Source organism: Protomyctophum parallelum, assembly GCF_964188405.1.
Source record: "Protomyctophum parallelum genome assembly, chromosome: 15".
In the NCBI taxonomy this organism is placed as follows: Eukaryota; Metazoa; Chordata; class Actinopteri; order Myctophiformes; family Myctophidae; genus Protomyctophum; species Protomyctophum parallelum.
The window spans coordinates 10,507,463-10,534,591 of NC_139710.1; the positions used below are offsets into that span (position 1 = coordinate 10,507,463).

Genomic DNA, 27,129 nt, shown 5'->3' on the forward strand with positions numbered 1-27,129 from the left:
AGAGCTAATGTCAAGGGGGGGGGGGGGGGTATGTAATGTCTCCAGTTCATTAGCCTAATTGGTAGGATGGGACACGTTTCCCTCATCCAAGAACAGTTGATCAGTCGTGATCTTTAGAAATGCTGCTTAAATAAAGCCTTCACCCAAAAATATCTATGAATTCCTGCTCATTCCATTCCATTTTATTTGCATTCTTTTGTGCGCTTTCACCTGCATGACATGATCCTATATTGGATGTACGAGGGAGCGAGGGATTTGCCATTGTTTTGCTGAGAGAGAGAGAGAGAGAAAGAGAGAGAGAGAGAGAGAGAGAGAGAGAGAGAAGCGCATGCACCCGCTATTCAACAACAGACACACATAAGGCACATGCCTTTACAGAAAGCGAACGTCTGCAGTCTGTGGAAATCAATTTTCACCCTAATTACCATTCACCACCTGCGTTTAAAAACATTTTTGTGGAATCGTATTCAACAGTACAACACGTGGGACGTCTATCTTGAAGGATGACTGTCGGTCTCTCGTCTTCCGTGTCGAGGTGTCAGCCGTGGGCTAGTCAGTGGTAGTGGTGCATCAGCTGGAAATGAGTGGGAATGTGCAGAGACACATATTGACTGAAGATCCGTTACAGGCATGCCAGTGAGCTCATTTGCTCTTAGGCAAGGTGAAAATCCACAGTGTTTGTGATTATGTCCATGTGTAGACCACAGGGACAGACTTTACGCTTCCTCTTCTTAGGGGACGAGGTCGCTAGGGGATGTCCCCATGAGGACGAGCAGAGTTTCTCCCTTTTGGAATGCAGGCACTGCGAAGAACCTCTGGAATCCTGCGCGCTCTTGATTGAAGGAGTGATTTTACGTATTTATATATTTTGACTAGTAACTGCATGGATTCATTTCAGCTGAGAGAGGTATTTGGAAGTGTATAGTTTTCGTAGCCCCCATAGGAGCCACGGATGATTTATTCGTTTAATTGCAGAACTGCCCCAATTCCCCCAAACACAAAAGCAATTTGTTTTCTACGGTAGTTGTTGTTGCTGTCCATGGTCCTGAACTTGTGCTCCATGAGGGATGGTTGAAACGCTAAGTATCGCAGTTATCGGTGCTCCCGGAGTCGGTAAAACTTCTATAATACGCCAATTCATCTATAATGATTTCTCAGAGGAGTACACACCGACCAGAACCAGATACGTATACAGACCCTCCGTCATATTGAATGGCAACATGTACGAGCTGAAGATTTTAGATGTCCCGCCAATTTCTTCCTTTCCAGCCAGCTCGAGCCAGGTAATATTTATATTTAAGACACACAGTTTATGATTGTTGTTGTTGTTGTTATATAATCTTTTGTCAGATTGATTGAATAATATGTAGGTTTTATGTGAGTTGAGATGAAGAACCATTTAAGTCCATAATTTATTCTGACCCCTCCCCGAATCTGTCCTGACCTCTTATCCATAATTTACACATTTTGGATAATTATTATGGACTTAGAATAATCCATAATAATTATCCAAAATGTATAAACAGAAGAGTTGAGACAAAGAACCATCTAAGTCTTAGATGGTTATTTGTCTCAACTCTTCTGTTTATGACTATGGGCAAAGACAAAACAACAATTTTATTTTTTCTATCACTATCAGATGTCCCCAGTTGCTATGGAGACCTGGTTGACTTGAGCCTTGGAGAGCTTACAGTACTTTGACTTAAACTCGCTTTTCTCTCGCTTTTCTTTTTGCAGGGATATTATTCCTGTATTTCCTGATTTAAATTATTTATATTTAATTTATCCTTGCTGAGCTTTGTGTATACTGTTGTGCTTTGGGGTTCAAGGGAATCTTTGTGAACTGAATATGCAACCACACTATATTATGATTCTCTGCTGTCTTGACAAGTGTAACAAACTCTCGTGCTGTAAAGCACCCAAGAAGGAAATTTCCACGGTTGCTATATACTAGATAGAGCTCCCATATGGTATGTATGGTACTTGCTTCTAGAAGCAAGTACCCCCTCACACACACACACACACACACACACAGGAGAGCTGCCACATAGGAGAAAGCGTATCTGAGCCATAGGCCTCTTGAAGGGTCTGTATGTTCTACACAGTAAACGCTGTGTTAACACAAAGAGAAGACTACAACTTACAACCAAGGTCTTGTAGACCATCCAACTAGTGAAGAGAGACAGCTGTATGGTGCTATAGGATGCATTAAGACCTCTCCTCATATCTTCAATATAGGTTATAGGCAATCGAATGGAGTTTCTTCTTTCTTCATCTTAATGTTGTTTAACCCCCTTTAGGGAACAGGCAGCCAGGTGTAGAAAGAAGGGAATTAGAGAGGATGAGGAATCTCTTGTGGCACAAGTATGCATGCGTTTCCCGTCTCTCACCCTGAGTCACATTAAAAGATTCCATGAGCACAGCTGTTCATTTTCTCACATTGTACTGTAGTTCCACGTTGCTCCATATAATTCCATTATTGATCCATTTCAGAATGGAATTGGGCTGCATTGAACCTGGGGAGGGGTCAGTGAATCCTCTGTGTATAAGGAAAATGGGCAAAGAAACACATTAACTGCATGCAACAACATTTTGACCGGATAGATTTATGGTTATCCATTTGTTCCAGAATGGTCCTGAAATATGTGTTGTATAGTGTTTCTGTTCATATTCTGGCCGTTGTGTTACATTCATTATGACAGGACTGATGATGCGGGAGCTAACTATTTCCGTAGACAACGCCCTGGTAACGTCTGTCCCAACAGCCAGGAATCTTGGTGTTGTCCTGGACAGTCAGCTCTCGTTCAAAGCTCACATCACAGCTGTCACTCGATCATGTAGGTTCACACTCTATAACATACGACGGATTAGACCGTTCCTCACCCAGGAATCAGCCCAGCTCCTAATCCAGACAACAGTCTTGTCAAAACTCGACTATTGTAACTCCCTCCTTACTGGCCTACCAGCATGTGCACTTAAGCCTCTCCAGCTGATCCAAAATGCAGCAGCTCGCTTGGTCTTCAACCAGCCAAAATTCTCACATGTCTCCCCCCTGCTCCGCTCCCTCCACTGGCTCCCGGTCGCTGCCCGCACAGAATACAAAACTCTGATGCTGGCATTCAAAGCAACCAAAGGTATGGCTCCCCCATATCTTACAAGTATGATTGAACCCTACAAACCCTCCCGCGCACTCAGATCAGCCAACGCAGGGAAACTGGAAGTACCCTCACTAAAAACGCCGGGACAACGCTCCACACGTCCCAAACTCTTCTCCCTTCTGGCTCCAAAACTGTGGAATGCACTTCCCATTGCAGTCAGAACTGCAGCATCACTCCCAATCTTCCGCCGTAGCCTGAAAACCCACCTTTTCAGACTCCATCATGGCCCATAGCACTTACCCTAACCCCTTAGATAGCATTTATGTTGGCTTAGATAGCATTTGACACAGACTTATAGCATGTTATGTAGACAGCACTATAATTGTATTGTATATAGTCATAGCACGCCATAGTACATATGTATAGCATAGTAGTGAATATGTATAGTTTATTATGTATAGTGTATGTATAGTTTCATCATATAGATATTCCGCTGTTACCTTCTTAGCTTACGCATGTTTCATGATAAATGCTTTTATGTGATGTATTCCCATGATTTTGTTCTTGCTTAAATGTAAGTCGCTCTGGATTAAGAGCGTCTGCTAAATGCCTAAATTGTAAATTGACATATCAGACATTCTTGATTCACCACCTCCCTTTCTGTGACCCACTGGTCCTGCCCCCATGCTCTGCACAGAAATGTAACCTGGGCCAGGGTCACAGGACACAATGTTACACACACACACAAAGACACCTGATTGAGATCTACTTCCATTACCAGAGCAGATTGAATTAAAGCATGCAGCCCTCTTAGAGGACTGCAGGGAACAAAAGACTAATAGAGAGAAGAGACAGATTCTGCTGCAGTCTATTAGCTATAGGTTACATAGAGTTTAATGGACACTGTTGAAATAAAGTTGACCAAATGGGGGTTCATTGTTTCCCTCATAAGAAAACAAGCTGGACAACAGTACAGGCTGAGCCTGTATACGGTGTACGCCTCCACACTGAGACAGCATAGTTACCTGTCTGCTCTGAAACACTAAAGCCTCATTTAGGCCAATACAACTGATTTTCAAATTGAAAATCTATTTTCAGCAAGCATCATGACCATACAACAAAATATAAAAAGACTCATTTTGTCAATGTCCTTCTCTCTAGAGTATAAATTAAGAATATAGGCCTAGGCTACTTTTGAAAATGGTGACTCCCAAAATAGGTACACCAGGGTTAATGTGAAACAGGTTAACATTCCATGATGTTACTGTGAGTCTGATGGAAATAATAATTTGGTTGCTGTGCGGCCGCGCCGTCCTGGCTGTCTGTCTGCTGTTTGTGTTTGGAAAGCATCTGTCACAGTCTGTCAATGGGATGTGATGACAGATGGATTCTAAGCAGCATATCAGGCACACATTTTTGTTTTTCTATTATGTTTATGTTTAGGTTTGGGGGGGTGGGGGTTTTTGTCATAATGTATCACCATGGCACCCTCCCACACAAAATTCTCTTTCACTCTGCTGGTTTATCTGCCCATTTTTGTGGTTATCTCAGTCAATGCCATCTATGATAATGATATGGAATTGATTTGGCTCTTATCTTGCGTCAGGTAAAACAGCACATGAATCATTCGGTGCCCTTTTTAGCAGAGCCTTGAGATAGGAGCTGTCAAACGCATGCACACAGGCCTGGCAGAAATGTGAGGTGTGCATTCTGTAATATACGTAGCATAATGTTACGTGTTCAGGATGCTTGGTGCATGCACTGACATATGAGTGTAATGTAAGCCATCACCCTTTCAAAAGCTTACACAACATTAATCTAAATATTTGTTCCCTTTTACAGAGACCACCTGCATAGCTTGATTTAGTCTCGCATGGCCAGACTAATATCACAGTGCATAGATATTAGTCTGGAATCTCTGTGTGGAACCTGCATTTCCAAGGGGCGGATACAAAAAAGCCTCATGGTGATATGATAATAAACCCGCCCCATATTTGCATACTGGTCCCTGATTGGTGCCCCACAACTTCTGGGGCAGCTAAATCAGTCATAACCGATCGGGCCAGGCTAAAATAGATTAGCAAACTGTATAGGTCATCCATGACACGTTACGCCCAATGGATGTAAGACATTCTAGGATCTTATTGACCAATGTGAACAATTTGGCCATTTGGGGCTCATCTTCAAAAACCACACAGCCTTCCCCCAACTCTCTTAGGCGTGAGCACTTATCTAACGTATCACGCACACACTTATCTAACATATAACGCACGTATCACAACACGCACCCAATACCAGTGAGCTGCCCTCTCTTAATGATGCAGGACATGACAGATTTGTTTGGCTCTAGAAATACACAGTAAAATGAGGAATGCTACTTTTTTCAAAGTCTACACTTTCAGAGTTAAATGAACACCCCGCATTTTACTATACAGATTTCTTTAGCTATGTTTCAGGGTTAAATCAATACTCCAGATTGTACAGAAATAACGATTTAGATTTCTTTGACTGTATCTACGAATTGCTTTTTGTTTCTCACTCAGTTTCATTCATTTCCCTGGGTTTTCTTCTTTTTTTTAAAGAGGTTGGTGTGTTGAGTTCCAACACTGCGGTGTTGGATGTACTGTAAGCTCCTCCCCCACATTAAAAACAAGACCTGGGTGACAAAGAGATATTGGATGAGAGAACACAAGGTTCTATTTTTAGCCCACAGTGATATGAGGCTGCATCTGAAGCACCTACTGTAGAATGGATGCCATTAAGTATATATCACATTGTCAGCTTTGCATTGTACATGAAGATGTATGCATCTCCCAGGGCGATCAGTGATGATTCACATCACTGAAACTCAATATATATATTGGGACACATGTTTTGGAATAATGTACTACAAAGGCAACAACACACTGAAATGAAAACCTGTTGTGTTTTTGCATGCATTTTGATTCCGGAAATCTGATATCTCTGAGCAATCTTTTCACTTTTAACCTCAGTCACGATGTCATTTCGTGGCCTCGTTCCTTATGCTCTTTCTCCCCCTTTTCCCTGTCTTGCCCACCTTTGCTGGTAATGATCTGTGCGCCTCCATGTTTGTATGCATGCCTGATTATCTCCCTGCCTGCATGCAAGCGAGTCCCTCCCACTCACTCACCTAAACCAAACACACTTGTGTCACAAATCCCGTCTCCCAATTGAATGATGGCAATTATTCTTGGCTGACAATTTGACAAATGTTAGTAGTACTGTCATCATTAGAACTCACATTCATCACCATCGGCAGCTCCCGCAGCATCTTTGCCTAATGCACAAAGTCTAAATGAAAACACGCAGACCCACAGGAACGCGCCCAGGGGGGAGGCCTAGTTCCTGCAAGCCACCCCGTCTCCAAAACGGACGAGAAATGACAGAGTTACCTTGTGGGTGTCCTGGTACATACACATACATACAGACAGACAGACATCATCAACAGAGATCATGTTCACGTTGATGTTTCAACCATAACCCCCTCCCCAGGGAGGAATATGTTGAGGTAATTGTGTTAAATTTGGGTTACATACCATTGCATTGCTACCATACACTATGAATAAATAATGTCCTTTTTTTTTTGCAAAGATTCAAAGTTGTTCAATAGTATTTATTGGTCTATGTTCAGATGTATTTCAATGTTAACATTGCTGGCCCTTTTTATGATATGAGTATTTTATCTTGAATTCGATTTGGAATTGAGTTTTAGCTGAATCTCTAGCCTCACAGTCCATTACCCCGCCCATTAGATGATGTCTACACTGGACCAGAGGTTATAGTATGTTCACACAACTGTTTATACAGCCCACAATCCTCTGGCACTCTTTAATCTTTCCCCCGTTCATTCAGGTCTCTGTTTTGTCTTTTCACTTTCCTTTGGCAGTTTGTTTCTCCCTCTCTCCCCTGATGCTCTCCTCTTTTTCTAGCTGCATCTTTAAACCAGCAAAAATCACATACTTACTTATCACTGCACACTGGTAATGGCAGTGGCCAGGTGGAGAGGGCATGGGAGTGAAATGAACAGGTCACCATGTCATGGCTGAACTGTTTGTCCCTCTAGCAACAGAAAATGTATTCAACTGTGCCATGCTTTAATTATTGTTAGGACATCATTACCATTAAACTAATAGTGCTATTTGCCCTCTGAGGCTGCACTGTGTAACCAACCTGAAAAATCGCCGTGTATATACAGTACTGTAATTCTAATGTTTGTCCTGATAAACGCCCCACGTGTTTGCTTATTTTTCATGCACCGTTTCCTCTAGGTTCTTGGAAGCTGTTATTTACAAGCTGGTGCTTTAGAAGAGCTTCTAATTGTAAAAATATAACTATATATCAATGTTTTCTGTACTGTGTTTCTCTTTTAAGGAGTGGCTGGACTTGCGCTGCAGAGGGGTTCGCAATGCCAATGCTTACATCCTGGTCTACGACATCTGTTGTGTGGAGAGCTTTGAATACGTCAAGATGATTAGGCAGCAGATAGTGGAGCATAGGTATGGTCAGTAGTACGTTGTTTGGTGTTTGAAATACAGTCGCATGCAACTTGTTAGCTGTGGCTGCCTGGATATATGCTAGCAATCGCAATCCGAATGTGCCTCTTCCCATGACAGCATGCAATCCCACAGCTCCACATGCAATTCCATTTTTCTGACAGTGTGACAGTGACAGACAGTTCACTCTTTGTGATGTATCTTAATTAATGGCAATTCCTTCTCCCTGAGCACTGGAGAGCGAGAGGTGCATCAGTAAATTCTAGCGTTATAAACAAAACGAACAAAAGAAAAGCTCTGTCCTCCTAGCTCTTGCTATAGGTGTACACCTGCATATATGTGTATATATTTATGGGGGAAAAGATGACAAATGATTTGTCAACCTCTAAAGAGGTGCTGTTGATGAGACTATTGTGATGAGACAATACTTACATTGCAAAGTTGAATCCCCTTGCATGTAGTGATATACTGATATTATTCTCTCATGGGGTTTATGCTCTTGGGTCAGTGGCTGAGCCATGAACAGCCCATGTGTTAATGACCCATGAAGAGAAGCCATTATCGAAACACCAAGGGCAAGAGAAATAAACATGAGACACGAAGAACAGAGAGGTGAAACTGACTGAAGAGAAAATAAACTGTGCTGCTCCCACCCTGCCCCCCCCCCCCACTGCATAGTAATTGTGGACAGACACCAATACCTGTTAGAAGGTGAGAGACAGCTCAACAATCAGGATCATTATAGGCAATTAGACCAATTTACATAGAGACAGCTGTAAAGGCCAAAGCCATCGTAAACAAACTGAGGGAAAAAAAGCACATAAATGCCAAACAACATCAATATTTAATAGGACAGGACAGCCCACGAGCTAGGATATTTTATCTTTTACCAAAAATACACAAAAGCCCGGATTCATGGACAATACCATATGAAATTCCACCCGGGAGACCAATTGTGTCGGACTGTGGCAGTGAGACTTATCAGACAGCAGAGTTTATTGAATATTTCCTAAACCCACTGTCGATAAAACACCCCAGTTTTATAAAAGACACTTACGATTTTGTGGACAAAGTTAAAGCTATTATAGTAGGAAAGGAGGCCTTTCTGTTTTCGATAGATATAGACAGCCTCTACACAAACATTGAGACAGAAGCAGGCCTACTAGCAATTAAAGAAGTATTTAGTTAAATACCCAGACACAAATCGACCAGAGGAGGAATTACTCCAATTACTAGACTTAAATCTAACCCAGAATGATTTTTCCTTTAACAACAAGTTTTATTTACAAATCAAAGGGACGGCCATGGGAAAGCGATTTGCACCATCTTATGCAAACATTTACATGAGCATATGGGAGCAGACAGCACTAGAAAGATGCAGACTTAAACCAACCATTACTATAGGTTTCTGGATGATATATTTGGAATTTGGGAACATAGCAAAGAAGATTTCCAGGAATTTATTGATGTTCTAAATAGCCATCATAGATCCATAACGATAAAATTTGTGACACACTCTGAAAGGATTTACTTTCTTGATGTAACAATCTTCAAGGGCCCAAACTTTAACACAAATGGGAAACTAGACTTAAAAGTATTCTTTAAAGAAACAGACACCCACGCCCTATTACACAAAACGTCATTCCACCCGACACACTCCTACACAGGGATAGTCAAATCACAACTACTAAGATTCCATAGGATTTGCACGCAAAGAAGTGATTTCAAAATAGCTTGTAAAACACTATTTAAGGCCCTCAGACTAAGAGGATACACTAGGTCCTAGGACATTCCTCCGGAAAGCTCAAAGTACCTTCTTAGAAATAAGAGTGCGGGATCCAGGCCCTAAATTGGCCCTGATAACCAGTTATTCAACACAGAGCACACTAGCCAACAACAGAATAAAAAGGAATTTTGAGAACTGAACGGATGATCTTCTAAAAGATTATAAAATTATATCGGCCTACAGAAAAAACAAAAACCTTAAAGATTATCTAGTACACAGCAAGCTAAAATAAATCAACACACCAGCACGCCAGGGACCAGAATACTTCAAACCCAAACAATTAGTCAAAAATAGAACTACAAAACGCGTGTTAGAGATTAAACAACAAATAACAACCAGAACCAGCAACTGCATTTACTTAATCACATGTGAAAAATGTGGTTTACAATATGTCGGAGAAACGGGTAAAACAATAGGTACAAGGCTGGGACAACACAGATACAATATTAACAATGGAAAAAAGACAACCACAAGGTTTGTGCAACATTTCATGGCTCACGGCATTGAAGCTCTAAAATGCGCTGGACTTCAACACAATCCCAACTGGACAGTAGGACAAAGACGTTTTAATGAAAAACAGTGGATTAAGAACCTCAACACGGATTTTCCTGGAGGCTTAAACATGCCTAAAATCAGATCTTGAACACAACAAAACTTAAACTCAGGATTAAACTGGAGAAATCTAAAAATGATTGGATCAGACTTCCTTCGGATACATGGCGAATGCATTTATTCCTTGCATTGTGCCTACACATGTTGCGACCTGCAGTCGCAACATGTGTAGGCACAGTGCACTGAAGTTTTTTAATTCCCCCCCCCCCCCACCCACACACACACACACACACACACACACACACACACACACACACACACACACACACACACACAGCTACAGTACTGTGCACTCACACACAGTCACTCACATGCACAAGCACATTCACACTTGCGCACATGCACACACAAACACACACGCATGGCATATAGCATGCATGTGCGCCCCCACACAGTCACATCTTGCTCAAATCCATTTTTCAGAAAACTGCAAGCGTAAGTGGATTTGTAAGGGGATATTTTTTGTCTGTTATTTTTCCAGTATCCTGTGCAAAGCAGTAAAAGGGAGATGATTATTTGGAAATTGAACTTGAATTTGTGAGAAAAGAAACATTTACACATTTATTTTAGGATGGGTGCAGATGAAATTAACAGATTTGTTTCCATTTTTGATTTACTGTGTTGATTAAAAATGTCATTTCTGCTGTATAGTGAGAAAAGACAGGAAAGAGGGCTATAATATAATAGAGGGGATGCCATGCAACACAGGTCATTAATTCTGTGCTTATATGCTGCTTATCCAGCTGAAGCATCCCAGAGCGTAACTGCTTTGTTTCAAGGATTCTGTAGGGACGAAGCGTAGGGGCGTAGGGACGAGTGTTTGAATGCTTAATAGCCAAAAATGGTGCAGCCTGATTTTGCCTAGCAGCCAAGATCTAATATATTATAAACATAATAAAAATACTGTAACTCTTCTGCAGTATCATCTTGTCTCAGACTTACCACAGTATTTAAAATGCAAGTCTAAATGTGATGATAATTTCACCCTATTTAGTTTAAAAGAAAGAAAGAAACGTATGAGTTCCTGAGTCACAACTGTATGCCTGCCTCCAGGAGATCAAGCAGGGAAAAAAGAAAGTTTGAGCAAAGCTTTTACCACAAACTGTACAAGTAAAGGGTTTCCCCTATTGACAAGCCTTTGCTGCAAAACTGTTCTAAAGTTCTTATTTTTTTGCTTTTACCACAAACTGATCCAAGAACGGAAAAAAAGAAACATTGCATGGATGCACCTGGGACGTATCCTCAGTGATGTATCCCAAGGTCATCGCTGGGGTTTCGGATCTCACAACATCATACCCCTCACTCAGGTGACCCAGCCGAATACTGGACAACTCACCCCGGTGCTTGCCCGTTTTTCCTCCCGGAATTTTCACCAGTGAGGGGGATAACTTTGTAATATGCTATTGGCTGTTTGTATTCTTTTTGGAAAAATATAAAAAGATACTCCTGTGGAAAGGCTATATTATTTTACAATAACAATTTAGTATTATTTAGTATATGTAAGGTTTTGCCCACTCAAATGGTACCTCATCAGATAATCCTCACATATCCTACAACAACTTCTGTGAACAGACTTCACTGTAGTAGCTTTTCATAAATTATATTTGTACTTAGGCTGTCTGCTGTCATGACAGTTTATAGTTAGAGAAATTCAAAGTCCAGCTGTCTGCTGTCCAGCCTCTCCCACACCTCACAGGGGAGAATTCTGGGAGGAAAACAGAAACGGGGTGAGTTGTCTTGTTACCACCCAGCCGGGGTGATCAAGTCCCGATTTATGTCCCAGTAGCTACCCTAGATCAGTCCCATTAGGGAAAGAACAGGGCCACATAATCCGTTGCTCCAGAACTACTCTGCCGGGACTGGGAGGTAAATCAATCTGGCGCGTGGAAGGACTAGGCTCTGTGGGTTGACTCCTGTCCGGGCCCCTCCTACGTCTCACCAGGTCCACTCCTGCTCTCACCAGGTCCAGGCTCCACCTGGGCAATGGTGGTGCTGTAAAAAAAAGCACAAGTCAATACAAAAACTTATTACTTAAGACTTGTTTAGATCAGGGTCCACCATTTTCAATTCATCATAACAATTAAAGACGTACAGATATACACTATATAAACTATATATAGCCTACTATAATAAAAAAGCGAAAACATGTTCAGTATGGGAAAAGAGATTTTTATTACGGGGGCCAGTTTCAAATTGCAGCCGTTCGTAGGTGCTCTTTGAGAGCGGTTCTGCAGGAGTCAAGTCAAATTAATTTAATCCCGTTTGAGCTGAATCTGGTTTGCACGTGTTTTGTTGAACTCCCTCTGGTGTTGTGAGTGTGTATAGTATTTCGACAGATACATGGGTATTTTGGTGGTGTAGCGAATCTTGTAGACCAGACCCATTGCAAGATGCTGTACTGTTGTCAACTCTAATCCATTCCAGCCTATCAAAATGGGTAGGGTGAGGTGGGTTCTGGGAGTGAGGCCAAGTAGTAGCCTGACCAGTTTGTTTTGGGAAGTCTGGAGCCTTGTTTTAAGGGCCTTTGAGGTGCTGTGGTACGAAGATACCTTGTATGAGGTCTCCTGTTAAGGTCTTCAAGGTGTTTTTGTTGACCCGCGAGGAGATCCTGTACAAGAATCTTGTTCTTTGGATTACATTGGTGGCCATTTTATCACCGGAAAGATTTGCCTCCAGGATGGAACCTAGGTAGGTAATTTCAACTTTTCATGTGATAATAATGTCACCCACTTTAACTGAGAAGCCTTGCTGAGATTCGGTTTTTCCAGGTGTAAAGATTTATTATCAGCGAGCCAGGTGCCGATTCTACCGAGTTCAGAGCTGAGGGCCTTTCACCCTGTTTGTTCCTGTCTGAGACCAGCAGTGCCGAGTCAGCCACGAACGGGAACAAGTTGCAGTCACGGCTGATGTGTCGTTTACATATTAGGAACAGTAAAGGCCTTAGGTTTTTTTTTACTTTGTTTTTATTTAAAAAAAAATCTTTCCACCAAATGATGAATGAATGAACAGAAATCAAACATAAATATGAATCCCAGAAAACAAAAACAAAAGAAAAAACCAACATAAACAACAAAAACACACAAAGGTAAACAGTTTGACATAACTAGAACAATACAGCATTTTTCAAGTTGAGTGCAAGGCAAGGCAGGAAAAGAGCAGGAGACATGACTCACAATATACATCAGATATATGACCTTATTTGTCACAGGCCAGTAAAGGCCTTAATATGCTTCCTTGTGGGAAAAAAATGTAAAGGTCAAGCTCACACAGTGTTCTATTCTATCAGGCTGATAGAACACCTTCAAGTGAGCTGTTGTAGTAGAGCCCAAGGGTGCGGTGTCCTACTCCAAACTTCTTCAGGTGTCAGAGCCAGTACAGCCGCTGCTGAGCCTTTTTTCTCTATGGTGTGTCTTTCCCATATGAGCTCCTCCTCGATTTGTAGAGGAACTTGAACTCGCACTGACCCTTTCCACTGCAGTGCCATCGATGAGGATGGGTGCATGATCTCTCTGCGGCCTCCTGAAGATCAAGTATGTTGATCTTGTCTCTGTAGTCAGACTCATTGTTGTTGACGATTTGGCCTAACACTGTCATGTTACATGTGTTGTCATGTGTACAGGGAGTAGGGGAGAGGGTCTCAGCACGCATCCCTGCAGTGCTCCAGTGTTGAGGGTCAGGGGGTCAGATATAGCTCTATAGGTCTCAGATCTTTGTGTCAAGTTTCGCTGGGACAATGGAGTTGAATGCTAAGTTGTATGCCACAAACAGTTTACGTACATATTTGTCCTTGTTATCCATGTGTGAGAGGAAGGTGTGGAGAGCCATGGGAATAGCATCATCGGTCGATCTGTTTTTGCGGTATGCAAACTGCTGCGCTACGGATCCAGTGTGGCAGGTAGCGTGGAGCAGATGTATTCCCTCACCAGCTTCTCAAATCATTTGCTGACTATCGGGGTGAGAGTAACGGGTCTCCAGTCATTCAGGCATGTAACTTGAGACCTGTAGGGACCACAGCCTGGGAGAGAGACAGGTTGAAGATGTCAGCACACGCCAGCTGGTCTGTGCATACTTTAAGGACCTGGGATCCCATCGGGTCTTACCGCCTTCTGGATGTTGACCGGTGTGAAGGCTGTGCGTACATCGTCCTCTGAGTTGGTAAGAGGTCTGGTCTCCTCTGCTGGTGCTTCTGATGGCCCTGCTTGGCTGCTGCGGTTGGAGCTGGTATTGAACCGGCCGTAGTAGGTGTTTAGCTCATTGGGGAGGGAGGCAGGCAGGTTCAGTTTCAGTTCACTTCTGTTTTTTGCTTTGCCGTACGTTATGGTGTGTACCACCTGCAACGTGCCCCTGATGTTGCCACATGGTCTTCCATCATTGCAGAGTAGGCCTTTTTGTAGGCTTTCTAGATGGCACTGTGTAGGGCCGTGCGGGCATTGTGGTGTGCGTTGCGATAAAAACTGGTGTACCATTCATGTAGTTGTGCACACACTCCGTGGTTTCTGATTTGGATACATCATCTGAACTGTCTTATATGGAACTATGTCATCTATGCATTGTTAAAACCGGTGACTGAGTCTGAGAATTTGTTGGCGTTATTCCCAGCGGCATCCTTAAACATCCCCCAGTCAGTCTGGTTTGTGTCCTTAGACCATTTGTTTAAGCCTTTGCCTGTACAATATGGCCTGTGACTCTGTGAGAGTCAATGCACCAGTCCACCCCCGTCCCCCACACACCTCAAAGACCATGGGAACTGCACACAGCGATATTCACACTGTCATTTAATGGACATTTAATGTATGAGTTAATTGAAGTAACGTGCCTGAATACACCCACATATGAATACAAGAAAATAAACAGTTGTCTATTTACACTACTCATGTGCACACAAGCAGTCATGCTGCAGCAATCAGGTCACATTACGTTAGTTAGCTGACCCTGTGTGATAGAATGTGCCAGCTAGACAGCAGACGTGTTTCTGATGTCACTGACCTGGCTGTTAGTGGGGAGAAGAGGATTAGTTTGCCAGAGCTTTGGGTAATCTCTCAATAAATCACCTTCAGTCCTCAAAGACATAAAAAAAAACCATGGCATTTTGATTTGATTTACCGGTATGTGAATTTCTGTGTGTTTTTTTTTTTTTATATAAAAGAGTAAATACCACCACATATTCTCTGTTGCTTTCATCACCATCCTTTGTATGACCTTTGTTTGATCTCCCCTGTGCTATTGTAGGGAAGGCAGCAGCAGTGAGGTGCCAATTCTGGTGGTCGGCAGTAAGAGAGACTTACAGCGCCATCGCTTCACCCCGCGCAGAGCAGTTTCAGTGCTTGTGAAGAAGACATGGAAATGTGGCTATGTGGAATGCTCTGCCAAGTTCAACTGGCATGTGGTCCTGCTCTTTAAAGAGCTGCTGGGTATCGCTGTGGCACGAGGCATGCGTCAGAATCATACCTCTATTCGTCTGCAAGGGGCGCTACAAAGGAACCGCTGTACTATCATGTGACCCTGCAGAGACACTCCCTCCTCCTCTTCCCACATCAACCATCCCTCCTCAGGAGTGGAGTTGAGTGGGGATGGAGAAAATAACTTCTATCTAAATGGCTGGAAAAATATATACCCTGAGGCCTCCTGCTTTACTGAGCTGATTATTCGTAATGAGGTTTGTGAAGCCTATAATTTAGGCTATACTTGGTCAAATGGCGGAGTCACTTTGACATCGTCTTGGAGAGTTTTGCGCTGTAAAATACATTGACTCCTCCCATGTCAGATCAGATCAGATGTTAATGAGGGTCGGTGGAAGGTGTCAAAGTAAAAGTATAAGAGCTTCTCTTTGCATCAGCCTGCCAGACAACTGTCATGTTCACTATGTGAGATGTTGTGCTTCCTAGATCACACAGCAACAAGTCTGACCAGCGACAGCCTTTTGGCTGTGACTGTGACCAAGCTGTGCTTTTAAAGGGACACTTCACCCTTTTTGCCAAAACATATATGTTAATGACGTTTAGGAGCTTTAGAACACTTTCCTGGAGGTCTTTATGTGTGTAATATGTGGTTTTAGATATTTTAGATTGTAGCAGTGAGCCCAGTGTCTCTGATGTCATGGACACTGGGCTCACTTACTTCCTGGACTACATGTTGTCTCAGTAAGACAGCCCTCCCTCTATCCACAAGGAGAAACAGTGCCCCAAAGCATTATGGGAATTGTAGTCCAGGAAGTAAGTGAGCCCAGTGTCCATGACATCAGAGACACTGGGCTCACTGCTACAATCTAAAATATCTAAAACCACATATTACACACATAAAGTGTATAAAATGTCATTAACATATAGTTTTATGCAAAAAGGGTGAAATGTCCCTTTAAGTCCCACAACGAAGAGCAATATCATTGAGTCTTCCCTTTCGAAAGCATTTGTCATATTCAGCAAGGTGGACAGGATATACATACCACTACACATCTCTGGATTCCTTGTCAGGTAATATGTAGGCCTACTGTAGGAAAATATAGAACAGTGAGTGAGGTAGATATGATGAATAAAATGTAGCTGATCTTTGGGGAAATTATTATGAAAGAGAATTAAAATAGATAAAACTAGGCAGTGTAACTTCTTAGATTCAGTCTTCATTGTCTTATACACCTGGTGAACTGAATCTTGTGGGCAGAATTGCTTCTTGTGGTACACAATTATTATTTTTTTAATTGGGAGAGTATTCTGGGTGATTTATATAACCTAGGTTGCCGCCATGTCTTGCACTGACAATAACAGATCTGCAAGCTCACAATGTGTCGCCACGTTGTGAGCTTGCATCAGCTAGCCTATTTTTGGTGCGTGACACCTGCTTCATATTATAGTTGTCTTGCATCAGAAAACACTGCAGACCCTTATCACGATGTAGGCTGTACTTGAATTGCACCCTCATTTCCTGACTATTTCGGGTGAATAGTGAATACATTACTTGCAGAAGGCTGCGGAGGCTACAGGAGGCTGCGGCGGTTGGGGGGGGGGGGGGGGGGGTCCACATGTGAGTTGTTGCGCCGTGAGCTTGTTGATCTGCTATTATCACAATATTTGTAATATTATTTATTTATTGAATTTGCCCAAAGTAGGGACAGTCAATGTGGTTAACATAATTATCATTATATATATATATATATATATATATATATTTTTTTTTTTATATATCATTTTTATTGTTAAATTGGCATATTATCAATACATCTCTCAAAAGGAGATGCATGCATTTAATCTGTCTGACCAGAAGTATAGGGATGAATCCTATCTGGCAATTAAAAATGAATTACCAGAGAGGGGGGGGGGGGGGGGGGGATATCAAAAGCATAGGAATGCCCTGCCCCTTCCCCCAATTTAATTATATTCAGGCAAGAAGACCCATGGAGTAGCTACATGGCAAAATATAATTCTGATGTTTCATTTTTAGAAGTAGGAAGTAGCATTAAACATCCTTGAGGCTTGTCCTGACCACCTATACTCACTAATTCCTCACATGAAATGCTTCATGCTCACAGACACACTTTAGGGAGAAAGGAGACATTCATAATTTATCCCACCAAAGACACATAGGCATCCCAACATGAGTATAACACAAGGGGACCTTAAGAGCTTTCGAAGCTGAAATGAAAACATGTTGATTTTCATTTGATTAGGCCTGAATAGTCTGTGAATATTGCTGCGCTGAAAGTAAATAAGCCTACTGTATATAAAGATGATTCATGGAATCATTGATTTGCATGCTTATGTTGGTAGAGGAGCCAACAGGTCAAGATTTAATTGCACTGATGTGAAAATGTGATTTTCTTTTTTGTTTCATTTTGTATTACATTATTTTACAGTTTGTGGACAAATGAGTGGTTTGGATGTGTAGCAGTATACTGGCATGTCATGTGAGAGCACAAGCTCAAACATTGTGTTAAAACACCCTATGAGGACAGATGGCTTTGTTTATTTCTAATAAAAGAAATATGTAGCAGCCAGGGATAAACTAGAAAGCAACTGCTTGTAGCATGCAGGGGTTCTCATCAATTTGTCTTAGTATGTTAACAAATAAAAAGGGCTACAGTTTTTTTTTAATCAGAAACATTACTCATGTTTATTTTACTGTGTTGGTAGCTTGTGAGTAATTTAGCTTTTGACAATTTCATTATTAAAATGCATTTGAAAACAGCAGCCTTATCTTTGTAATTTTCCCCAATTCGATGTGCAACATTGAAACAATAGAATGAATCATAAGTGACAACGTCGCCACCGTGTGGTAAAATATGTGATTCATTCACTGAATGAAATACTTTTGTTTTATGCACCTGCTACTGAGAGGAAGGAAAAGGCACCATCTGACCATAATAAATAAGATATGCCTATATATTATAGATATAATATAGAGTTAAAATGGTTTAGGCATATATCCTTAGTAGTCGACAATTTTAAAGTTTGTGTCAGTGTGTGTGTGTGTGTGTGTGTGTGTGTGTGTGTGTGTGTGTGTGTGTGTGTGTGTCTGTGTGTGCGTGCGTGCGTGCGTGCGTGTGTCCGGTCCCAGGTATAGGATTGAATGGAATCCCACTATTGACTTCAACAACAGGTCACATCAATCATGCCAGATGTGAGATGTTTAGGAATTAAACTAACATAACAATCCTCTGCAGGCTCAGGCTGCATCATTAAACTGTGTCTGTCCGTCGGTAGGCATCGTGATCGTCCTGTCATCATTCCGCCGCTGTCCATTCCAGCGTCATGTGAAAGGGACCGGGACGCGCAGTGTTTATTCGCCCTCCCCTCCCCCCGCGGACCCTCCTCCTCCTGTTCCATCGTGCTGATCATTCGCGTGTGTGTTGAGTGAGCAGCAACTCCGGGTAGGACAGCATCCTCACCGCGGTGGACATAGCCCGTCGTCACCCTGCAGCCCTCACCGTGTCACCGTGCGGCGGAGCGGAGGATGAGCGACCAAGCGAAAGGCTCGGCGCCCACCTCTGCCGCGGCCCCAGCACCGGGATCGGACACCTATAAAGGCTGGCTTTTTAAATGGACAAACTACTTGAAAGGGTACCAGCGGCGATGGTTTGTCCTCAGCAATGGCCTGCTCTCGTATTACAGGTAAATATGCACACGCGGCGTTAATTTGCCAATTGCCGAGCAGACGCTGCATGTCATGACAGCTGGCTGGCTGCATCAGCTGGCTGCTTGCTAGCGGGCTAACGTTAGCTGGCTGTCATAAGGGTGATGATGGTGATGGGAGTCAGCAGTATGTTTACATAGAAATGGCGATTCCATCACGAATTTATACTTTTTAATTTTGCCACTGGGCACTGCCTGCTGGCAGTGGAGAGGTGAGTGCCCTCACGCACTGTACATAACAAAGCCTCTAATTTTAAATTGGAAGTAAAAAAATGAATGGGTAACAAACAGTAACTTAGCAGTAGCAGGCAGGCTATAACGTTAGCGAGCTAACGTATTGTATAGCTCCCTGCTGGCTAGCTTGCTTGCTGTCAGCCAGAATGAGCGACTATGGGGCTGAGCCTGTAGAATCGTGTCTGCAAATCTGCTAAAAGAAAAGTTTACTTGTCTTCTCAATTAATTGGCTTTAAGTTGAATTGCATTGTCCCACTAAAGACTTATGTGGTTCGTTTACAACAACATTAATTAATTGCATCTGTTTCTGAAAGTCAAGGTGTTCAATTATTTGAGTATAGTAACACAGTTATCTGTGAGTCATGCTCGCCATCATTATCATTATGACTTCACTCTAAACCACACGGTTGTCACCTGTGTGCTGCCATCGCTTAACACCTGTGGCTCAGGTGGTTCCAGGGGTCATGTTTCAGCACAGGCATAGGTAACACTAACAAGATGGACAATAAGTGCTCCATCTTGAATCATAAAGTATGTCAGCTGGCTCCCTCAGTGACATGCACCCATGTCATTGTGCAATGTGCCAGGTAACATTTCACATAAATTAATATATTGCTGAATTGTAAGGTACTGGAATGAAATGCACTGGATGAAAAGTTTGAGCCATATGACATCAATATGAAAGTAATCATGATTTGAAACTAGGAGATACACATACTGTAGAAAGTGTATTATGGCAACAGTTAGTCACCTTGTCCAACCCAGTTCTCTTTGCAGATATTCCTGTTCTTAGTAAAAGTTAACACACCATAGTAAAACTCAGATCATGCATTTCAGACAAGTCGGAACAAAAAAGTGATTTTCAGTTCCAGCTAGAGGAACAAAAATTACAGTATGTTGAATTACAAATATGTGATTTGGGATATGCTGCCTACTCCAAACTGTTTCACACGTGTCTGCCCCGTCGTGGACTATATGGCGGGAATATGGGGCTCAAACATAAATATGAAAGGACAAATGGTTCAGAATAGGGCCATTCAGTATTTTCTGGGAGTGCATAAATTTGTGCCTGTATTGGCAATAACAGGAGACATGGGATGGGAGCCGTGTGAGATAAGGTGGAGAGGCAGCATGGTGGCTTTATGGAATCGACTAATCGGAATGCCAGAGAACAGAGTTGCTAGGAAGATCTTCAACTTGGATGTATCAGTAAAAGGTGCATGGGCGAGTGCAATAGAGGACACTCTTGTAAGAACTGGGTTACATGACAGTTTTCTAAATAACAGTTTTGTAAACATCTCCATGGTTAAAGACACACTTTATAGTTTATATCAGAACAAATGGTCACAGGACAATGAGGACATATTGTACAAACCAAAGCTTTTGTTATGATAAAAAGCTGTTACGCTAGTCAAAAGTATGTTTGTTCCCCATTATCCAAAAGACAAAGATCTCTATGTGCCCAACTTTGTTCTGGGATCTTGCCCTTTCACATTGAGACTGGTAGGTATAGAGGAGTTACAGAAGAAGAACGTATTTGCACCTATTGTGATATAAATGATATTGAGAATGAGTTCCATTTTGTTTTCTATTGTTGTATCATGAGCTACGTCAAAAGTTATTTAACAGATGTAAAAATATAGATCTGATGTGGTTAAGTGACACAGAGCGACTCAGATGGATTTTTGAACATAAGATATTTGCATTAGCAGAATATATAGAGAAAGCTTGGGACATACGGACAAAGAAAACGTATATGTGATGTATTTTTTATTTCTGTTTTAACCAAATATTTTGTGTTACTTCTGTGTGGGAAGTTAATGTGATATTGTTTATTTATGTTTTTGGTGTTTTATAATCCCGTAAGGGATGGGTCTTAATGACAAGACACGAAAATAAAGATTACTTCACAGCCTTGGATTTTGGCTGAACTTATGTCCCATCACATTGAAAGGCTTTGATGCAAAACATCTTAGTCAGGCAGAAACCAATCTCCATATTTCTTTCTTCATATACTTTGTCATATGATGGTCTTGTGCAAAAGCAGCTAACATGGTTATGGTGCTGTGAGCTTCTAGATGTGCTATTTTTGCTTAGATGCCCAAAATAGGTCACCAGGTCAAAAGTGGTTATGTCTGTCTGTGGGTTTTTATAAATACGTAACTAATAAAGTATTAACAAGAGCTTCTGACTAAATAATAAAAGTTCTTTCCACCCCCCCATTTCCTAAGTATGATTTGTTTTGTACATGAGGTTTGTGCCCAACAGCGACAATATTATACCAAACCCATTTCTCCCCCATGCTGTAGGGTTGCCACTACACACTAGTGCCACACCTTCACACACAAAGGGTCCAGTTGTCCTTTTTCCAGTGAGGGGTTAGTGGAGACTGAGATGGGGGAGCCAAAATACTACTCTTGTGTGTGCTGATGGTGAAAGGAAAGAACCCTGTTGCCTCTACCCTCTATTAATAGTCCATTATGTTGTAAGGTGTCTGCTGTCCCTGATGTAAAGGTAGCCTGTTGACATCCGAGCACAGAGGCAGTGAAGCACACAAGTTGCCACAAAGGAGATCCTGACTAAATGTCTCCCCACACACACACACACACACGTGTGTGTGTGTGTGTGTGTGCTGTGTGGCCACATATCTTTGCCTACTATTGTGAATGTAAAGCCCTAACCACACCAAAGGGTCAAGACGGTTTTAGCATTGTCCCAGCGGTGTGATATGTCTTGTTGCACGTTGACCCTAGTGATTCAACGCATGGAATCCAATGGCCCAAACCACACCAAAGGGTCAAGACGGTTTTAGCGTAACGCCTTGCATCTGTTTGGACCCAAGGAGTTGCATGGTGACCCTTTGGTGTGGTTATGGCTTAAGACTGAACATGGCAACAGTTAATTTATTTCTACTTAGTATAATGGTGTGTAGTATTTCTACTACACACCATTATACAAACCTATAACTATTTTTAATTAGATAATTCTTCCCATTTTTCTCTCAATTTCCCCACACACTTGTGTAGTTACTGCTGAACCCTACTGGTTGGTCTTCTGACTTGTTGTTCCTAGGGACAGTATTGAAAGTGAAACACATGCCTCCTCCTCCTCCTATACACATTCTTTTCACCGGCCTGCCAGCGAGGAGCTTCACTGGGAGGACCTATTCGCTATTCCTCAAAGTTCAACAACACCACTACTGACAGGTGCCCTGACTAACTAGGAGTTCCAAGTATAGCAACAGAGCTCACCCTCCCCGCCTGGCTTCCATCCCAGGAATACAACCAATTGTGTTTGGAACACACACCCAAGCCGGATCCACCCCTGAGGATTCAAACCCCCCCACCACTCTGCAGGAACTTTACCCCTGCGTTAGCCAAACGCCCCTCAAGTCCTAATCTAATTGTCTCCACCAGGCCGAAGGCATGTGGGGAGAGTATGTTTTGCACTCCGTCCGTCCGTGTGTCCGTGTGTGTGTCCGTGTGTCCGTCCGTCCGTCCGTGTGTCCGTGAGCAGCTAATCTCGGCCACCGTTAACCCGGTCGATGCCAAATTTTGCACACACACTCCCTGGATGCCAACGATGAACCTCTGCCCCAAACTTTCCAGAACGGCCTGTTATAGTGCCACCAGGAGGCCGCTTTGTGCAAAACAAGTTTTTGCACAGTACACCTACAGATTTTGTCCAAACATCACGCAAATTGGTACACAGTCTCTCTAGAGCCATTCAACAAAACGGGTCTTTCAGATTTATCAGACTCCATCCTGATTGGTTAAGATTGGCTTCCAAAGTTCACAGGAGTGCTCAGTTTCAAACAAAATGCTGCAAATCATGAACACATCGCGTGATTTCCGTGAAATTGGGCACCCACATTCCCACTAGGCCGAGGACGAAATGCCACATGAACAATTTCAACTCAGCCTCAAGGTGGCGCTATAACTGGCCGAAAAGTGTTTTTACCTCTAACTGCACGGATCTGTGGATAACTTTGTATGCCAACTCCCTAGAGGCCAAGGAAAAACCTTTGTCTGGAATTTTTCACATCTGCTCTTTATAGCGCCACCAGGAGGCCGACATATGTAAAACACATTTTCTATTATTACTCCTTCAGATTTTATCCAAATTTCACGCAAATCGGTACACATGATCTCCATAGTCATGTGATCAAGACAGGTTTGTTTGATTTCTCATATTCCATCCTGATTGGCCACGATTGGCTCCTACAGTTTTCAGGAGTAGCCCGCTTTGTACAATTCGCCACAACTCCTCAACGCAGCGTCCGATTGCGATGAAACTGTGCACGCATATTCCCACTAGGCTGAGGAAGAAATCCTGGTGGAGACCTGTGCCCAGAAGGGCACTTTTTCTAGTTGGTCTTGCTCTTTGTCCCTTTAATATTAACCACTTAAACCCTATATACATTGACCATAGTCCCCCAGGGGTCTATTAGGCTCCCCCCTTATTTACCAAATATCTAAAATAGCATATCTACAAGCTCACAATGCAATTTGTTGTGAGCTTGTACAGAATTATTTTTTGCAAATGTTTACCCCAGAATAGGGAAGCTATACAGTGTGATTAAGAATTCAATGCTTTCATGACTGGGTGCGTATTCCATTTGGCCAGAGAAGCCTTGCTTCATTTATAAAGATTTAATGGTATCAGCTTTAAGCATATGATGTGGTTGCATGGCTTGACATCACCCAGTTGAACAAAAATCAGACCTGTCTGAACTTAAGTGAGTGGTACTGTACTGTACTGTACTGTACTGTACTGTACTGTACTGTACTGTACTGTACTGTACTGTACTGTACTGTACTGTACTGTACTGTACTGTACTGTACTGTACTGTACTGTACTGTACTGTACTGTACTGTACTGTACTGTACTGTACAAGCCTTCATCCCTGGCCTGTGTGTGTGTGTGTTAGGCTGTGCAACAGTGACACCCAGGGACACACATAGCTGTCTATAGGAGTGGTTGCACCCTTAAAAAAAAGATCATCATAGAATGATGCATGTTAATACCCGGTGGACTATTGTCACATCGGAATCACGAGGATCACAACATGGATCAGTGTTATCCAACTATCCACTGCAATGTGTTGCCTTTGTCAACGGAGAGAAGTCAGTTTGTCCCACAAGACATGAATCAACAGCAAAGCCCTTAGGATTACCTTTCATTTCTTAGGCCGGTGTTTATGAAAGGAAGCAGTCCAGAATGGGATTTCCAGCTGTTGGCCAAGCAGTCAAAGGGCGATGGCAGACCATAATATGTGATCTGACTCTGCAGAGGACCTGACGCACTCAGCACTCGAGCCAGTTAAAATGTAATAGGTTTTTATAGAGATGCAACTTTGCAACATTGCACTTTCTCCATTGACTCACTCGCATTTGCTCTGACGCTGCAACTGTGAGCGGGCTGCCTATGTTTTATCCCTCGTCAGCCTTATGTCCCAAGACATCCCTCTGTTCTTGTTTTGCATAATAAATCACTAAGATAGGCTCATCGTGTAAATCGTATTAGGATATGTCACATGCCCCCTTCTCACTGCACTTTCTTTATTTTTTAATTTCTTAATTGACTTCTCACGGCTTTAATACCCTGAGCACCGCTTAGTCACCTCTTACAGGAAATCCGACTTGGTGCGTTAGGAAAGCTTATGGGGAATTAAAGCCTTGAGTGCAATGGGATCTGCGATGGGATCTGCGACAGTGGATCCACTGAAGGCTGTGGCCTTCTGTTTCATAGCAGAGTAGTTCTGATGTCCTGTTGTCTTACTCTTCTCAGCCAAGGTCTGGGATCAGGTCTAACATAGGACTGAATCAGGATAGTGTCACACTGAGTGCAAAGCAGGGAGCTCAGAAACCTTTGTCACTATGGAGAGTCAGGTTATTATGGCGCTACTGCTGCTGACACTGTGTTCTTTGGTAAGGGGTGGTTGGCGAGGTGGTTTGGATGAGTAGTGAGCTAGCCAGGCCAGGGACCCAGCTGGAGGGCACAGCCTGCTCAGAGCCTTGTACGCTAGCCTTGCAAATCAACAGAGTGACTTGAGAGCTGTGGAGAGAAGAGAAGGGAAGCTGTGTGATCTAATCATGTTAATGGCCTCCTCCTTGGTCTTGGCACCAGGTGTGTGTGTGTGTGTGTGTGTGTGTGTGTGTGTGTGTGTGTTAGGGGGAAGGGGGGGTCAATGTGTTTATGTGTGAAGGTGAAAATTTGAGAATAGAGAATAAGGACTCTTTGGCCACATTCAATATCATCAGTTCCAGTCTTTCAGTGGTTCAGGTCATACCACCTGCCACAGTATCTGTACCTTGGTTACAAAATGTCTCCTGTTTTTGTTTCTATCCCTAAGCCTTAGTTGCGACTTGCAAGCGGGTGCCTCACACCAAAAATATCCGATCTACAAGCTCACAAGTCACAACACATTGCGCTAATGCTCTAATGGGTTGTGAGCTTGTAGATGTGAGCCATTTTCAGTATGTGACTTTGGCATGCATTTAAGTATACAACAGGCCGCATAACATGACCAATTCCTCTGTTTCTCTTGCTCTCTTTGTGTTTTATTACTACAGCCCTGTGTCTCATTATTTGCACTGTCACTGTGTATTATCTCTATGCCGCCTGTATGTTCTGTCTAGTGTGTGTGTGCTCCAGCCTGTGTCATTTCTTTATTATTTATTTTTGCATATGTTCATAGGCTGTTGTTCTGTCATTACATGCTCCAGATCGGTGGATTTGTGTTTTGTGAGGATGTGTGCACAAGGGAACGACAGGTAAAGCCCTGTAATTCTCTGCCGGCTCAGCACAGCATACAGGACCCCCCCCCCCATCTATTTCTATTTGCCTCAATTCCACTCTCGCTCCCTCAAGCCCCTCTGCCCTTCTTCTCCAGTGCCTCAATGCTCCTCGGTTCTTATCTCCGTTTCCCAGCTTTTGCAGTTTCCTTGGCTCTCCTAATGCCATGGCCTTTGCATGGCCCTGCTTTCCTGCCGGGTGGAGGGGATCTGCATGGATCTCATGTATACACTCGAAAGAGTTGGATGTCTTGGTCAGTGCCAGGTTGCCAAGCCCATGCTATGCTGGGCTAGGCTGGAGACTGGGCTGTTCTGTAGCCCTGCCCTCCCTGTGGCTCTGCATGTCTTCTGCATTGTCCCGTTAATATTTTCAGCATAACTTGTCCAGTGCCCGCCTGCCTGGGAAAGAGCGGTGCACTAAAGTGCCTGTTTCTGGATCAGCATTTATAGCAAGACTTGGCGCATGCTGTTATAGTGGCAGTGAATCCCCGCCAGGTAGAGTTTAGAGATTAACTCTAACCTCTACCTGTTACCAGAACCTCTTTAATAAGCCAGTAGGCACCTGTCAGTGTCGGTGTCAACTGAGGCCGAGGCTGGTATAGGGCAGGCTGAACACTGTTGAGAGACTTCTGCTGGTGGCAGCTGGGTCTCAGTGAGAGTGGATGGATGTCGGGTCCCATTGACACAAAGGCAAGAAGTACATATACTCTCCACTGCATGCTACAGTGGTGTCAGCCAAGTTCTTATACTGTACATTTTAACTATACATAATGTCAGGGAGCCAGCATGCCAGCATGGAGTGGAAAGGGGATATTGGCAAAGACAAAAGAGTCCCCTAGATGTTCTTTTTCTAAAACAAAAATAAAAAATAAAGCCAGGTGTTTCATACAATATTGAATCATTATAGTTTTTTTGATCAAAAACAGTGACTGGCATTCAAAAATGGGCTATTGGAAAACATATACT

The 27,129-nt window shown here is 42.8% G+C and overlaps 2 protein-coding genes across 2 annotated transcripts in view; both read left to right on the forward strand.

Moving 5' to 3' along the window:
* Window positions 1–1,067: 1,067 nt before the first annotated feature.
* On the forward strand, window positions 1,068–15,510 carry rasl10a (RAS-like, family 10, member A; the record flags this gene model as incomplete). The annotated part of the gene is made up of 3 exons (XM_083783261.1): window positions 1,068–1,283; window positions 7,491–7,615; window positions 15,240–15,510. 3 exons carry the CDS (start codon window positions 1,068–1,070, stop codon window positions 15,508–15,510), a joined length of 612 nt encoding a protein of 203 aa, XP_083639387.1.
* Window positions 15,511–18,953: 3,443 nt separating this feature from the next.
* Window positions 18,954–27,129, forward strand: part of osbp2b (oxysterol binding protein 2b) — a gene marked incomplete at its 5' end in the record, with an annotated part of 56,344 nt that continues 48,168 nt past the window's right edge. The window contains 1 exon segment of the mRNA XM_083784209.1: window positions 18,954–19,111. Coding sequence (XP_083640335.1) covers window positions 18,954–19,111 — 158 coding nt within the window.